Source organism: Amyelois transitella, chromosome 16 (assembly GCF_032362555.1).
Source record: "Amyelois transitella isolate CPQ chromosome 16, ilAmyTran1.1, whole genome shotgun sequence".
Classification (NCBI taxonomy): domain Eukaryota; kingdom Metazoa; phylum Arthropoda; class Insecta; order Lepidoptera; family Pyralidae; genus Amyelois; species Amyelois transitella.
Genome location: NC_083519.1, coordinates 7634074 through 7651510, shown reverse-complemented (window position 1 = coordinate 7651510; position 17437 = coordinate 7634074). Strand labels below are relative to the sequence as shown.

The 17437-nt window shown below is 36.9% G+C and overlaps 2 protein-coding genes across 3 annotated transcripts; one reads left to right on the top strand and one right to left on the bottom strand.

The window, feature by feature from the left end:
- The first annotated feature begins 13 nt into the window (after positions 1 to 13).
- LOC106129664 (lon protease homolog, mitochondrial) lies at positions 14 to 13057 on the top strand. 2 transcript variants are annotated; one of them, XM_013328275.2, is made up of 14 exons: positions 14 to 550; positions 1162 to 1423; positions 2165 to 2453; positions 2860 to 2989; positions 3362 to 3502; positions 4081 to 4244; positions 6411 to 6640; positions 7427 to 7619; positions 8086 to 8273; positions 8908 to 9083; positions 9371 to 9536; positions 10626 to 10812; positions 11251 to 11440; positions 11704 to 13057. In XM_013328275.2, the coding sequence occupies exons 1-14, from the start codon at positions 152 to 154 to the stop codon at positions 11857 to 11859; spliced, it is 2871 nt and encodes a 956-aa protein (XP_013183729.1). In that variant the 5' UTR covers positions 14 to 151; the 3' UTR covers positions 11860 to 13057. The 2 variants fall into 2 exon arrangements, with proteins under 2 accessions (XP_013183729.1, XP_013183730.1); XM_013328276.2 differs by having other exon boundaries at positions 2219 to 2453; positions 11704 to 13056.
- On the bottom strand, positions 11977 to 15445 carry LOC106129665 (conserved oligomeric Golgi complex subunit 5). The gene has a single exon (XM_013328277.2). It carries the CDS (start codon positions 15358 to 15360, stop codon positions 13120 to 13122), a length of 2241 nt encoding a protein of 746 aa, XP_013183731.2. The 5' UTR covers positions 15361 to 15445; the 3' UTR covers positions 11977 to 13119.
- Positions 15446 to 17437: the final 1992 nt, after the last annotated feature.

The following is a 17437-nucleotide window of genomic DNA, read 5'->3' as shown; positions in this document are numbered from 1 at the left end:
AAAATGACAGGTAATGAAATAGATTTTAGTTCGGTTTCGCTCTGTGCTTTTACTTGAATAATCTCGAATAATAACCTAATTCTTCCTTAATCAGATTAATAAATGAAAGATAATCTATTTACAGTTTGAATAAAATTAAAAAGTAGTGAATATGCACTTCGTTAGGTTAGTTTTGAGATCGAATACGTATCACAATCCGAAACTTAAATTGTCTTCTGTAAGACTAGCCCGGAACTTTTCACGATGGAAACCTTTGGAAACTGAAGGGAAATTGTTGGGTAACACTGTTTTGGCGCCATCTCGGATCGGTGCTCTTTGCACCTGTAATGTGAACTATGCCCTCCCTATGAGACCCGCTTGGAGTGCAAGGTTGTATTCGACCGCGAATAAAGGCGAACCACCGGAAGAGGACTCAGAAATTAAGGATGATACTCCGTTGTTTTCGAGTCAGCTACCGGCGACTGTAGCTGTACCTGAAGTGTGGCCTCAAGTGCCTGTTATAGCCATCAACAGAAATCCAGTGTTTCCCAGATTCATCAAATTGATAGAGGTGATCTGCATCACTTTTTATGATACTTATTAATTATGAGACTTAATAATAAATAAGTCTCATTATTTTCCTTTATATTATTTTAATTTTTTTAGCTTATAAGAAGCTGTGCCATAAGTATTGATAGTTGTATTTTATGATTAAAGGACTCAAGGTCTGAAAAGAAATTTCTTACTTAGGTAAAACTTTGGATGTAGTCCACCAAAATAAATAATATTTTATAAAAATCTTCATATCTTTATGTAGAAAACTATATTAAGAAGTCTTGGTAGGATATAGAACTCCACATCAATAATAAAGATGAAATTAAAAGTGATGCAATCACAAATTTTTAAGAGAAATACAAACATTATTACCCTGTTGATAAGTTCATGTTAAAATTTTATGATTATATTAGAAGGAAAGATTAAATCTTGTTCTGATTGAGTGGCTATCAGTTAGTATGACAATGACTTTGTGAAGTGAAGTCAAATCAATTTCAAAATAGGTACACAAAAGTTCAACTTATCTGAAGTTACCAAAATGAGAATTAAGATCTTCACTTGGCTCATTCATAAATTTTCCTTTAAACATATTTTTAAAGTGGTTTGTACAATTCTATATATTTCCAGATTTCAAACCCAGCATTGATAGACTTAATAAGACGCAAAGTGAAGTTGAACCAGCCCTATGTCGGCATATTTCTACGGAAGAAAGAAGATGAGAAATCCGATGTTGTGTCAAGTTTGGATGATTTGCACGATGTGGGCGTGTTTGCCCAGATTCATGAGATGCAGGACATGGATTATAAGCTGAGACTGGTTGTGATGGCTCATCGCAGGATAAAAATCACTGGGCAATTCATTGAGGATGAAATTGAAACCGGTCCAGCGGGTAAGATAACTAAGATAAAAATTTTCTAACTAGCTAAATAGAGGGCATATAAATTTCTAAAATATAAAATATCCTGGAAGAATGATAATAATGTTAATTTATTGAGCTGCACATATTTGGCCATTATGCCATACATTTATCATTATCTAAATGAAAATAATTAACAGAAAGATAACAACACTTTCCACAGCAGACTCATTGTATTTGATACATATACACATATAATCACTGTTTATCCCTTCGGGGTAAACAGAGCCAACATTCTTGAAAAGACTGATGGGCTTTGTTCTGCTGTTTGGTTTAATGATACAATTGTGATTCAAACAGTGACAGGTTGCTAGCCCTTCGCCTAAAAGAAGAAACCCAGTTTTATAAACCTATCCCTTAGACGCCTGTTACGACATCTAAGGGAAAGAGATTGAGTGGTCCTATTATTTTCTATTGGTGCCGGAACCGTAACCACACGACGCCAATAGAAATTGTGTTTTGGATGTTTTACTAAAAATCAATATGTCTTTAAAAAATATCTTTATTTATATTTCAATTTTTTTATGTGTTTCATTTTAATAAGTATTAAATGTTGATTCTCATACCAAAATACAATACGAAATAAGAACTTTGTTTTGAGTAAAACAGAAATAATACAAATGGACTCAGAATACATTTCGAAACTGATTTCTTATTTCTCAAAGCTTTTAAAAAACCCGCTTCAGTTCTGAAATGATCCTGTTATCATTTCAGAAATGAAGCTAAAGTTCCCACTTTTTAATGTGGAGTTTAACGTTACCCGTGAAGAGTCAGATGCTGAGCGGCGCCGGCGCAAGTACCGCAACACGAGGAAGCAGAAGAGCGATGACGAAAAAGAAGGAAGCCCACAGGAAGTGAAGAAACCTGCCCCAGATCAGGTTATGATGGTGAAGGTGGAGAATATGATGCACAATAAGTTCCAACAGACGGAAGAAGTCAAGGCGTTGACACAAGAAGTTATTAAGACTATCAGGGATATCATCAATTTGAATCCATTGTACAGGTATGTTAATTTTTGTTAGTACAAACTTACTTGTATACTAGAAGTGAATGAAGACGCAGTACACTGATAGAAGTGGAAAGAGGAAAGTAGGAAAGCTGACTCCAGGTCACAAAGCTTAATAGCGAGCAACTGGGAACCGCCATGATGAGAGAGTTTTGTTTTGCTAGTAAATAAAAATGTATGTTTAGGTCAATTATATAATAGCAAGATCTTTTTGACCAGTAAATATTTTGACGCTAAATCTCTTTCATTCCACAACACTCTTGTGGTATCTCAGTTTTTCTCAGTTTCCTTAGGCTCATCACTTTCGACAAACTCGTCGATAACGCGTGCTCGCTAGCAAAAATTTTCAAATTTGTTTATATGTTCCAAATACTTCAATGAATTTTAACTGTTTTTTTTTCAGAGAGTCTCTCCACCACATGCTAGCACAAGGTCAGAGAGTAGTGGACAATCCGGTGTACCTGAGTGACTTGGGGGCCGCATTGACCGGCGCCGAGCCTAGTGAGTTACAGGCCATTTTGGAGGAGATGGATGTGAGTATGCTCCACCTGGAATGATGAACGGAATCGACTTAACAGACATAGACGGAATCGACAGAAAATGTAACTAAAAGTGCAGCTATCTCTTATACTAGTCAGATTTGGTCTATAGATTTAATGTACATAGATATAAAAATAAACTAGGGATTTTCACCGTCAGCTGAACGTGGAATTTCGATCATTTAAAGACTTGGTTCTGCCTACCCCGCTAGGTATATAGACGTGATAATATGTATGAATGTATATGTAGATTTAAAAATAATACAAATATCTCATTTTTTATATACTTAAGATTGCATTTTTACAAAAAAAATAAACATATAATATCTCAATTACGGCACACATTGACTTTAGCCTCATTTTCAGATACCTAAAAGACTGATGATGTCTCTTTCGTTACTGAAGAAAGAGTATGAGCTATCGAAACTACAACAGAAAATCGGCAAAGAAGTAGAGGAAAAAGTCAAGCAACAACACAGGAAATATATCTTACATGAACAACTCAAGGTATGAGTATTATTGGAATATTTTGGGTAAAACACTTTCTGTTCGAAATTTTTGACTGATGAATAGATGCCGTGCGGTTTACGGCACGTAGAATAGATTTTTTTAATACTTTACAGTACGTATAAGATGGTGTGCCGTGTAGTTCCCGGCACCAAAACAAAAAAGAATAGGACCACTCCATCACTTTCCCATGGATGTCGTAAAAGGCGACTAAGGGATAGGCTTACAAATTTTGCGATTCTTTTTTAGGCGATGGGTTAGCAACATGTCACTATTTGAATCTCAATTCTATCATTAAGCCAAATAGCTGAATGTGGCCATTCAGTCTTTTCAAGACTGTTGGCTCTGTCTACCCCGCAAGGGATATAGACGTGACCATATGTATGTATGTATAAAATAATAATTCTCTTAACTAGCTTAACTTAAGAAATGTGTACAATTTCAGTTTCAGTCATCACCTCACTTATCCATGATAGTTTGCGGTTATATGGGTCTTTGAATTCGCCGACGTTGCTCTCAGACTATAGCCGGTGCTAAATAAATAAAATAATAGATTGAACCGCATAAACATGTTTCAGGTTATAAAAAAAGAACTGGGCTTGGAGAAGGACGATAAAGACGCCATTGGGGACAAGTTCCGCGAACGCCTCGCTGACAAGACGGTGCCTCAAGCTGTGCAGACTGTTATAGACGAGGAACTAAACAAACTCAACTTCTTGGAAAGCCACAGTTCAGAGTTCAAGTGAGGGTCTTACTTCTTTTATGTCACTTTACGCGGTAATATGTGCCGTATGTGCCGTGTGGTTCCCGGCACCAATAGAAAAAAAGAATAGGACCACTCCCATCTCTCTCCCATGGATGTCGTAAAAGGCGACTAAGGGCTAGGCTTACAAACTTGGGATTCTTCTTTTAGGCGATGGGCTGTCACTATATGAATCTCAATTCTATCTTAAAGCCAAATAGCTGAACGTGGCCTATCAGTCTTTACAAGACTGTTGGCTCTGTCTACCCCGCAAGGGATATAGACGTGTTAATATGTATGTATGTACCTACGTGGTAATATGGCGTGGAGGAGGATCGTATTGCGTATTGGATCGATCATGATTATACATTCAGTTGCCTTATTGTTCATGTTTTCTGACGATGATTTTCTAATGTTAATAAGTTCGAAAAAATCATTAGTATATTTTATGGCCGAGGCGGAATTTGAACCACCGACGCTCTATTTTTTGGTTAAAAACATATTTACAGATACAAAACCTATTTTCACGTTTAGTCACTAGATGGCGCTGTACCTAATCTTGTGTTCTTAAAACGCGCTATGGTTACGTTTTCCGTAGATGCTAAGATGCAAGAGGCAATATTGCTCACTAACCTAAAAGGTTCGAATCCCTATATTGATTTTTGGCGTGATTAGTACGTTAAAGTACTATATCACTAATTAAATTTTAATGACACAATTTTAAGAGTAGCTAACTAAATTTTGTTTTTTGTTTTGGTTGACTGGAAGAAATCTCATACATACATACACATGGTCACGTCTATATTCCTTGCGGGGTAGACAGAGCCAACAGTCTTGAAAACACTGAATGGCCACTTTCAGCTATTTGGCTCAATGATAGAATTGAGATTCAAATAGTGACAGGTTACTAGCCCATCACCTAAAAAGGAATCCCAAGTATGTAAGCTTAACCCTTAGTCGTCTTTTACGATATCTATGGCAAAGAGATGGAGTGGTCCTATTCTTTTTTTATTGGTGCCGGGAACCACACGGCACGGAAGAGGTTCTGAAACTTAACTTCGACAAATGTTAGAAATCTCGATTGCGATAAGTCCGCCTTTGTACATATTCCCCTTAATCAAATTTGCAATTTTTTAAATTTCTTATTTATGTGCAATGAAGAGTTTACGAACAAACAAAATACACTTTGAACTGTTTGACGTTTAGCTAAGTCGTCGCAGGTAAAAAAGATGAGAGATAATTTAAAGATCATAGAATAACTACAACCTTTATAAACGGACTAGTTTCAAAATATAAAGAGGGCGTGGGTTTAGCTATAGACACGAGATCCAGCAAGTAGCCGCGTCATTCCCGTAATATACCATTTTCAAAATGATATTTATCAGTATTATCGCGTATGCAGAACATGTTGAAGTAGCGAAATGTAATAAACATTTCGCTACTTCAACATGTTCTGCATCTTTCAATAATCTTTATTATCCTCCTGGCATTAGTCCTGACCTCTCTGGAGATTAGGCCGTGAGCCTGTGATCACGATCTTGAATTGGGTAAATCAGGTTTTTACACGAAACTATTTCCATAACCTTTGTAGGGGAGCAGAGACCCATCAACACTACACTTATCACACAATAATCTAGTATACCCATTTACTAAATAATTTATTGCCAACTAAACAATTTAGCGTATCAAAAAAAAAAACCTTTGTAGAGGAACCTTATCCATATTAAATTATGATTTGGTTTCACTGGATGTGTAGGTTTCCTTACGATGCTTTCCCGTACCGTAAGAGCAATCAAACTAATGTTAATCCACACTATTAATAAAGAGAATGAATTTGTATGTTTATAATGAAAAAACTCAAAAACTTGTGCACTGATTTTCGCGAAATTTTTCACAGATATAAAATAGGGGTACATTTTTTTCTGACATTTCCCACGTAAGAAAAGCACCGCGCAAAATCTAGTAACAGACAGAAAAGAGTACTATGATTATATTAAACTAGTGCAGGCCCGTGTAAAAATGCCGTTAATTTCCATTCCTGCAGAAATTTCGAGAAATCCTGTCTTAAATAATGTTACCAAAACTTAACTAGACACATCCATCGATCAATAATTGCTTAACTTCTTTTAAAAACTCATTTAATGTACTGATATGTTACTTCTACAGTGTAACTCGTTGCTACCTGGACTGGCTGACTTCCTTGCCCTGGGGAGTGACGTCGGAAGAGAACCTCAAACTGGAAGACGCTCAAGTTATCCTGGACGAGGACCACTATGGCATGGAGGACATAAAGAAGCGAATTTTGGAGTTCATAGCGGTCTCGCAGCTGAAAGGCAGTACTCAGGGAAAGATCCTCTGTTTCCATGGACCGCCCGGGGTTGGCAAGACTAGTATAGGTAATGTTGAAAAATAGATTTATTTTCAAAATAGGATAAAAAGTAAAGCTAATTGATGTCAACATAAAGTCCTAAGAATAATTATATTTATTACCGCCTTCAAAGGGCAGGTGTAGAAGAAGCGGCGGAACAAACAATACTCCAGCATTTTCACCGAACGTCAATTTACACCTATAGATTTTATACCTAAAACTTGGCTGGCTGTATATTGTTTACATAAAAAACAAATAAGATTAAGAAACTTAAGTGTTATTCAACATTTCTTTCATCATAAATGGTCAACCTTAAACTAGATGATCGTAAGTTGGCACTAAAGACCACTATGGTATGATATTAAGAAGCGACTCAAAGCGGTCTCGGTTGAAAAGCAGTACTCAGGAAAAGATCTTATGTTTCCATGGACCGCCCAGGGTTGGAAAGTCTAGTAAAAGTAAATTGGATACATTTATAATTTGCATTTATTTGTTTTAATCACTATATTCCCAAGTATTATCATCCTTCTGTCATTAGTTGCGGTAGTGTTTTTCTAAGGAGGAGTCTGAAGACTATACTCCAAGTTTCTTGCAGCAAGGGAACCTAACACAAATGGGATCATGTATACAAATGCAGTTACCTAAATATGCAGATTTCCTCACGATCATCGTATCATCATCAAATTGATTTAGGTAACACGAAAAAGAGACTTGGTTACATAGCTTCAGCACATATTTTTTGTAAACAAGTTATGTCAATACAGGAAACTTAGTTTGTAGCTACGTCAAAATCGGGATAATGGCTTCTTTTCAGCTCGTTCAATCGCCCGTGCACTCAACCGCCAGTACTTCCGGTTCTCGGTGGGCGGCATGACGGACGTCGCGGAGATCAAAGGCCACAGGCGTACATACGTTGGTGCCATGCCCGGGAAGCTAGTCCAGTGTCTGAAGAAGACGAGTACTGAGAATCCTCTTGTGCTTATAGATGAAGTTGACAAGATTGGGAAGTGAGTATTTTCAGAACCAAATAGGTTTTTAAGAAACAGGCTGCAGCACAATATACTTGTTCCGAGTAATAATCTCGAGAGTGCCGGTGGTCTTGATGATCGTAAGCATTTTCAAGAACATGGCACCATAAGAAGTAGAATCTTCTATACAAGTTAAATCGGGGACGTCCTGGCGAACGGTCAGATCAAGAGTAACCAAAATCGACGAAAAGTGATTTCTGCAGGTTTACTGTCATCTTGAAATCGATTTACATCGCAAATTTGTACTATCATTTACCAAAACTAGAATGTGAATGAAGCGAAAGAAGTATGCTGGGGATGTGGCTAGAGGAAGTTTTTGCACCCCCACCAAGATGTTTACTAACCAAATTATTAATTGGATTTGAATGAAATTCGCGTAGAATTGTATTTTGAAATTGAAAACAAAGGTAGTTGTGATTGAAATGTTTTCTTTCCACTTCCACAGAGGCGTGCACGGCGACCCATCATCGGCCCTTCTCGAATTACTAGATCCGGAACAAAACGCTAATTTCCTAGACCACTATTTAGACGTACCTGTAGACTTATCAAAAGTCCTCTTCATTTGCACAGCGAATGTTGTGGAGCAAATACCGGAACCATTGAGGGACAGGATGGAACTAATTGATATGTCTGGTTAGTATAGAAATAAGTAACTTTCTTCTCGAGATCATAGATTAAGATTATGCAAACTGTTATTTATCAGTATTGAAGCATTCAGTAGTACATTGTTCTTGGTACGAATAGTTTGCTTGTCCTATAAGTCTTTTATATAGTTATACACACTCGATAATGATGATCAGTATGAAAGATTTAAGAGTAGTATTTATAATACAGTTATCCTAAGTCAGGTAATTAAATGGAACGACGTTCATATGCAGCCAAAATAACCCAGTTTGGATCATGGTTGCATAACCAATTCCAGGTTTCCTATAAAGGTATTTTCTCCAATGCAGAAGCATCGGTAAACATTTAAATTAACGTTAAGGCTTGATTCAAAAAATTCAAAATTCAAAATTTTTTATTCATTATTATAGGATATTATTATATCGCTTAATAATTGTCGTATGGTTTAACAACTTGGTTGACGTCAAATAAATTACTTAAAAACTAAGTTTACTGCCGCTTCCAAGGCGTCAGTGCAGAAGAAGCGGTAACAAACTGCACTGCAGCATTTTCATCAACAACGTCAACTTCACAATATTAAATTATACTTAGAATAGAATAGAATAGAATATTATTGATAACATGTATGTTTATTTGTTTACAGGCTACGTAGCAGAAGAGAAGCTAGCGATCGCCCAGCAATACCTTCTACCGGCCGCTCGTAAAAACTGTGGATTGGACGACAAACAATTAGATTTAACTGCCAACGCCCTGCATACGCTCATCAAATCGTATTGTCGCGAGAGTGGCGTGCGTAATCTGCAGAAACATATTGAGAAGGTATTTGTCTGCTTATTTGTCTGTTTATTTTGTAAAAACCAACAGAAAAACAATTAGAACTGTCGGCAAATTGTCGAGAGAGTGGCTGGCGTAAACTTCAGAAACATGACGACAAGGTTTTTTTGGTAATATATGTACAAACAAACCAAACAAAACTCAAGCGAGGAACAAGGTTTTGAAAAGAGACGCGTTATTTATATATTGATTGATTGTATAAAAACAGAGATTATAACATGCTGGGAACCACACGACACGGCTAATGATATTTTTAACTAATTCTCATTCAGATCGCGCGTAAAGTAGCATTCAAGATCGTGAAAAAAGAGGCCGAGTCACTGACGGTGAGCGACGACAACCTGTCGGAGCTGGTCGGCAAGCCCAGCTTCAAGCACGACCGCATGTACGAGCGCACGCCCGCCGGCGTCGTCATGGGGCTCGCCTGGACCGCCATGGGTGTGTAAACTAGAGTAATCTATACTAATACTAGAGGCCGCCCGCGACTTCGTCCGCATGGAAACCCTATCAATCCCGCGGGAACTCTGGGATAAAAAGTAGCCTATGTGTTATTCTGGGTCTTCAGCTACCTACATACCAAATTTCATGGTAATCGGTTCAGTAGTTTTTGCGTGAAAGAGTAACAAACATCCATACAAACTTTCGCCTTTATAATAGTAGTAGGATTATAAAGCTGAAGAGTTTGTTTGTTTGAACGCGATAATCTCAGGAACTACTGGTTCGAATTTAAAAATTCTTGTTGTGTTGAATAGACCGTTTATCGAGGAAGGCTTTAGGCTATATAACATCATGCTGCAACTGGAACATGGAAAATGTGAAAAAAAACGAGGTAAATTATTCATTCTTGAGGGCTTCAATAATGCCCAAAATAACTATTCCACACGGACGAAGTCGCGGGCACAGCTAGTAAATAATAAATATCTTTATTAGACTCTTTTTTACAATAGCTCATATATGATTGCGTCCTCCGTTTAAGTATAAAATACTTGTGTTTGGAGAGCCCGCTCTTCCAAAGAAGTTGTTTACACTGATTTGTTACAAATTATAGAGTATATAGCATATTATGTTGTATGCTGATGTAATATAATTGTGGGGAGTGTACGTCAATACGTACGACTGGGTTTTTTATATGTTGTTTCAAAAAAATTTTATAGGAGAGCGAAGTAAATTATCTACAGCTTAACTACCGAGGTCTACACAGTAAGGGATAAACACGTGGTATGTATTTACTACATACATAAATATAGTCACGTCTACACTACATCCCTTGCGGGGTAGACAGAACCAACAGTCTTGAAAAGACTGAATGACCACGTTCAGCTATCTGGCTTGATGATAGAATTGAGATTCAAATAGTGACAGGTTGCTAGCCCATCGCCTAAAAAAGAATCTCAAGTTGAAGCCTATCCCTTAGTCGCCTTTAACGACATCCATGGGAAAGAGATGGAGTGGTCCTATTCTTTTTTGTATTAGTGCCGGGAACCACACGGCACTACATGATGCATTTATAAAATATGTAATCCCCAGGTGGCAGCACCCTGTACATAGAAACCGCCCTTCGCAACTCGATACAAGACGACAAGGCGCCGGCGGGCTCGCTGGAGCTGACGGGGCACCTCGGGGACGTCATGAAGGAGTCCGCGCGCATCGCGCTCACCGTCGCCAGGAACCACCTGGCCAGGACCCAGCCCGCCAACAGGTTCCTCAGCACCAGGTATCTACAGGCACCAGATTGTGTCAATACGATAGGACAACTCCATCTCATTTTCTCGTGGGAGTTGTAAGAAGTATTAGTATTACTGCCCACATCTCGCTCACTGTAACCAGGGCTCATCTTAGGAACAAGATCCTTGGCAGGTACAGTACAACCAGTAGTCGAAGGCAATATTCGATGGCACAGAATAGCGCAACCTACCGCCGATTCAAGTCAAATGGAAACTTAATAAAATAACGACCTTATTAATAGTACATTAATCTTAAAGTCCAAAACCAAAATCCCTTCTGCTTTCTAGCTCGTAAAAACGAACAGTTCAGTTAGCAGGTTCAAATAGCTATTAGGATTTCTTTCTACACATTTAACTTAGAGCTTCTTCTTTTAAATGCTTACCAAATTTGTTTTATTCAGATATCAAATATAATTCAATGTTTTCAGCCACATCCATTTACATGTGCCGGAAGGCGCCACTCCCAAAGATGGTCCTTCTGCCGGTTGTACGATAACCACCGCATTACTTTCGCTGGCTATGAAGACACCCGTGCGCCCAGACTTGGCTATGACGGGGGAGATCTCTTTGACTGGCCGAGTGTTACCCGTTGGTGGTATCAAGGAGAAAATTATCGCGGTAAGTTAGTACCTATGGGAGCACAGCCGTTAGCTTGGTTGCGCAATCAGTGCTAATCAAACGTAAACGCCATTGATTGGGGAGGAGAAATAATGTTAATTTATTTTGAGGATATGCACTGACTTTTTGACGCAACAGATAGGCTAATAGAAGTGATAAGAAAAAATTAGTCTGTTCACTTGTGCAATTTAAAATTAAATTATAATAAACTAAATTGTTTGTTATATTTTTATATGTAAATACTTAAATCTTGTTTATTACAGGCTAAACGTGTCGGCGTGAAATGCGTGATCCTACCCGAGGAAAATCGCCGGGACTTCGACGACCTCCCGTCTTTCATCAAAAATGATATAGACGTACATTTTGTTAACGAATATGACGACGTGTTCAAGGTGGCATTCGGAGATCAACAGGTTTAATCTCATTTGGACTCTATGCGTAGTTTACAGTGTAATTTAAACTAGTTATAGAAATGTTATTTTATAAGTAGATAGCCAGTCGCCTTTCTTTCGAGTATGTATATTTTTCAAATCAAATCTATCAAAATGTAGAATCCTATATTATACACTGATCGCGTGTGTATTTAGTAACGCCTCTGCACTTGTAATTGATTTACTATACTTCAAATGCACGTTATATAGCAGAGGTGGATTGGTTGGTTTGCTGTTTGGACAAATATTTGTGTATAAAGTAAGTGAAGCAGCTTTAGAAATACCCTTTGAATGAAAGTGAAAGTGTAAATATTCTAGTATTTTATGCTCAAAATGATTGAAACCTCACTTAGAGTAATATGTTGAAGTGGAGTGGAGACTACTAATGTCTTATTTATCGATCTTATCGACCAAAAATAAACAAAGCCCAGTTATTATCTTTTATTTTGTATGTACTTATGTTAATAAGACGAATTTTATAATAGAAGTTGGCTAAATACCTACGCATTTAACTACTTAGAATGTTTGTGAAAATATTTAGTGTTTAATATAATAATATATTGTAAGTGCTTTTTGTTTGTTCATTATAGATTTATGTAAATTATGTAATGTCGAATGTAGTATAGAGCAAAATATGTAAATTGTTACAGATGTAATTTTATTTGATATCAAATAATCTGGCTCTCCTTTCGTGGTGAAACCAAAATATTTCTACATTTTCCCTGAAAAATAATCGATCTGTCCGATATCTGTAATAGTAAAGATTCAACACGAACTTTTGGCGCACAAAGGGTTATTACATACAGACCATTTGATTATACAAAATGTATATCATTAAACAAATAAAAATGAAGATCACTATGTTACTGCTCAGTCATTGTTCTAACATTATCTTAATTTTGTAGCAACAAGTTGTGGAGAGTTTACACGGACAAAATGTTTTTGCTTCACAAGACTGATGTAAAACAAGCAAAGCCTCAAGAAATATTTTAAATCGGAAAGTAAGCTTGTGGTGGATATCATATTATGTGGAACATATTTCAATGTTTCACTTTTTTTTTCAAGGAGCATTTATTAAAACTAGATGGCATTTTTTTATTACTAAAGTTAAAAACTGTTGAATTGAAAATGTCAATGCAATGTTAAATTTGCCATACTGTGTTGAGCACATGAATAATACCAGTTAATTGTTTACATATTGAATAAAGTTTAATTTTATAAATAACTGTCTTTAATTTAAACTTAACACTACTGTTTCAATATCTTCCTCCCATCTTCTAGGAGCTGAAGCAGAACCGGGTATACTTCATCATATGTAGCTATTTGGTTGTCCCTCACATGGTTTTGATATCTCTGTAATGCTCCGGCCACAAAGTCCAGCCTTTCATTTTCCTTTTTGTGGGAATCCAACCACTGCATCAACCTCTGAATATTCCAACCGGCACATGTATGTGGAGATATCAACTGCGATCCGGCAAAAGAAAACAGATACATCATCACCAGGGAATGAGGCAAGCAGGCACCCTCAAGTTGACTATTAGCTATTTCTTGTGGAGATTTTTCTAACACAAGACTTAGAGCCTTCAACTGTCTATGATGGTCTCCAAGGTCAGTCATATCACCTATTACAGGAGACAGGGCTACTTCAAGATGCTTGCAGTCAATTTGCAGCTTTACTCGACCAAACTGTGTCAGTGGTCTTACATTGCACACATGCTGAATAAACTTCTCCACACATGCTGTAGCTATATTGATACAGCATTCATTTAGAGCCGCCTTTTCTCTAAACATGGACAAATAAATGTCCTTACATCTTGATACAAACTGTTGAAGCTCCTTCATGTATGGTGAACAGGATAAGGACTTCCCAGTTGGGTTATCACTCCTTGTGAGGTCAGGTTCATCGTGCATTGTCATTAAAATTATATATAGAGAATTCTTTATGGATTCAGCATACAGTTGCAATACTGGCATGCTTGAGACATCTTTCAGGCTGTTCTGCACAATTTGAACACTCTCTGGAGGTAACATTGCACTCATATTTAGCAGAACTCTCTTGATTAAAGATGAGAAATAATACATTGCATTACAAAGTTCAGCATTTTTCTGTTGGGCGCTTGTTGGGGACTCTATGATCTGTGCAACATCATTATCCATAGACAGTCTCTGTTCTGCTTCCACATTCATTTGTTTTATGGACTTTGCAACACTTTGAGCTAAGCTTATACTCAATTGTTTATCCCCAAGAGAAATACTCAATGCTTCTGTTATTACTCTAATAGCATTATCTATTTGATCCATTGTTGGAACTTGGTTAAGATGCCACATACTTCTTACAGGTTCCAATAGTTTTCCCAAGGATTTTGACAAAAATGAATTCTCCCATTTTGTTAAAGCAGCTCTATTTATTTCCAAATCTTTACATTTCAATCTGGAATGCAAGTCATTGAAGCACTTGAGCAATTTTGGGAAATCTATTTCAACACACTGATTGACCGGGACTGATGTCTTTTCAAGTTCAGTACTAAATACTGTTGACAAGTCCGTCCAAAAGTTTTTGGCAATGTTTCTGAAATTTCCAATAGCATGTAATTCATTTATGACATTCTGAAGCATGATGACCTTTGAGCAACTGTTGTAAATTTGAACTTTAAATAGTTTTTCAATGTTATCCCAAAGGATTGTTTTCAACTCATGTGTGGACATAAGATTAGCTTTGCCAGGTGTCATCTTAGTAGATGCACTTTTCTTTATGTCATGGAATTCCACTTTTACATTTAATGCCATTTCTATATCTTTTTTCAAGTCATTCAATATGCTTTCAACAGTTTTTCTGATTTGTTCCTCAGTACATTGAAGGTTGTGAAATACTTTGAAACATTGTAATAACTTTGACTTGTCACCAATAAGTAGGCTCTCTTGCAAGGCAGTGGTTGAATTATTCAACAATTCAATTCTTTTGTTATGAACTTGTTTCAATATGTCTTCCAGCAAGTCTATTCCTTCAAAATCGTAGTCACTTATCAGCTCATTGAGCTCGAAAAGAATAATAGCTTCTTTGGAAGGGTTATCTTTTATGCCTGATAATTTGTTCCATAACGCGATTATTTTGGACGAGTGCCGGAGTAGGTTACACGTAATTTGTACTCTTTCCAGCATAAGAGTTTGATTATCAAGCGTGCGATAAGGTGTACTGACACGGTCTTTTAAATTTTCGGCTCCGCGTAAAAGACCTTGCACTTGAGAATAAATAGATTCTAGGATAGTCTCTAGGTCAGAAATATGACTTGCCTGTGTCAAGAGGTCATTATGTTTGGCAAGGACCTGTTTCTCTAAACTTTTGCCCAGTTTTTCAATTCCTACGGCGAGTTTAGTTACTTGTTCCGTGACCGATACATTTTCTCCCGTGATAGGCTTCACATTATCTTCCAAAAACTTACTATAAAATTCATCGTTTTCGATTTCAACGCACACATCTTTTGCTTCCATTTTAGATGGGGAATTTTGGGAAGAAATGAATTTATTTTTCTTTCCTATTTTGGAATATTGACATGACGGACGAAGTAGCTTAAAAGTTAAATGTGACGTGACACGGCATGTCACTTGTTAATGTCAAATAAGTATAAAAAAAATATCAGCAAGTTTTCAGCTACCCGAGCCTGGATTACACGAACGGGAATGCCCACCAGATCTTCCCTGCGGGCACACCCAGCAAAATTATATGCAATCTAATAAAGCATGGTTTAATTTTCTTGAACAAAGAAAATTAAAAAAGGCAATGGCTATAGAAAAGGGCCCCAATATACCCATATAAACCTACTCAAAGATTTTTCATTGAGAAGCAATCCGGGGGCACCTCCGTCGCTGCACATACCCGTGTCCGACCGTCCGAACGGAGGACGGGCAGCGCGCACGCACCCAGCGGGCGAATCCGTGATTTTCTTCACCATCACACGCGCACGGATAGGGTTACCAGGTCGCCAAATCTAGTAATCGGACAGACTAGCCAGTTTGGCCGGGGATTTGGCTAAAAAAGCCGGACACCCTATATTATCGGTAGTCGACTCTCGTCGCCTGCGCAGATAGAATGCAGCGTTGAGTGCTCGGGGGCAAACGTGGAAACATTATTCGATTGTTTAAGATTTCATTTTCCAAGACAAATAAGAGATTCAATAACTATTCTGCAATTTATCGTTTATCCATCGAATGTCCATTCAGCTGGAATTCTCGAACGTGTACGGGACATGTTTCGTCACTGTCTGTACGTATGAGCATCAGAGCATTATTCAATCTTATCAAACGGACTTATGAATGTGGATGAAGCGAAGGAAGTGTGCAGAGATCGTGACAAGTGGAAAGAGGTAGTCTCTGCCTACCCCTCCGGAAAAGAGGCGTGATTTAAGGTATGTATGTATGAAACGAACTTAGAAGCTTCAATGGAACCTGGCTGCAAGGGCATTAGAACTACTCTGTCCTCTCATTTACCAGTGGTCCATTGCTCTTGAGTCACAATCACTTAATATTGCATTAAGAAGAAAAAAATACTTTTAAGGCTAGAATAAAATACACAATAATTTTTGTCTTGTCAATTGTTTATTTACTTCAATTAGCACACATTCTTGTGCTATACGGTTACAGAATTATAGTAAAATACCTACTATTTTCCAACAAAATTGTGCACTAGCATCGAAGTTGATGTTTTGATTAGAATAAAAAAAAACATCCATTTGATCTATTAATGACGTGGTTTTGTTATTATTCCTGGCGCAAAGCTAAAATAATAAAATAAAAGTTATATGCCTATAAAATAGACAAAACAATATGGCAAATAAATTATATCCTGTGAAGGTACCTATCTCTCATGGCAGCATTGATCATGCGTAAGTAAATTTTGTATTAAGCTAAATTAATTGTACATATACATACAAAACTATAAGCTAGTTAGAAAATAACTTAAAATCTATAATAAACTGTCAAAATAAGAAAAATCTTGATTAATGTTTTAAAAAATTCGTTTCGAATATATTCATTGTATTTGATAAAAAAGGATTCGTCTTTTTCCATGTTCATTCTATGATTTATCCCTGTTAGATTCTTAGTACCCTAAAATGTCAAAAGTATCGTGTCATATTACAAAGGAAGCTATCTATTAATACATTATGTACATTTAATTGATAAGAAAAACACTGGTCAAATTACATAAAAAACTTAATAGTATAAAAAGCTCAGCGCACGTAACTGTAGTCGGAAAAATAAAAGCACTATACATTCAGTCTGATGTGATCTATTCAATTTGTAAGTTATTTTATATAGAGATACATAAAAAACCTTTCATTATTAGGTACTAAGTAATAAAGTAGAAAATAACTAGCAAATGGAATAGTCTTATTACAACACAGTTCTGTTATTTCATACACACTATTTTAGATAACTATGTTTTTAGTTCAGAGATTAAGATTGACTCGATGTCCCACGCCGTTTAGCACTTTAGATGCCATTTATTGTGACCTAGCGTAATTATATCACCAAATCACAAAATTCACAAGAATCCGCGTCAATCCTTAAC

What these genes read in the sequence shown, in the direction of transcription:
- LOC106129664 (XM_013328275.2), top strand. Translation starts at nt 152, where the DNA reads ATGCACTTCGTTAGGTTAGTTTTGAGATCGAATACGTATCACAATCCG. An exon ending in AATTGAAACCGGTCCAGCGG is followed by an intron (nt 1,424 to 2,164) that starts GTAAGATAACTA and finishes TTATCATTTCAG; the next exon opens with AAATGAAGCTAAAGTTCCCA. An exon ending in AGCCACAGTTCAGAGTTCAA is followed by an intron (nt 4,245 to 6,410) that starts GTGAGGGTCTTA and finishes TTACTTCTACAG; the next exon opens with TGTAACTCGTTGCTACCTGG.
- LOC106129665 (XM_013328277.2), bottom strand. Translation starts at nt 15,360, where the DNA reads ATGGAAGCAAAAGATGTGTGCGTTGAAATCGAAAACGATGAATTTTAT.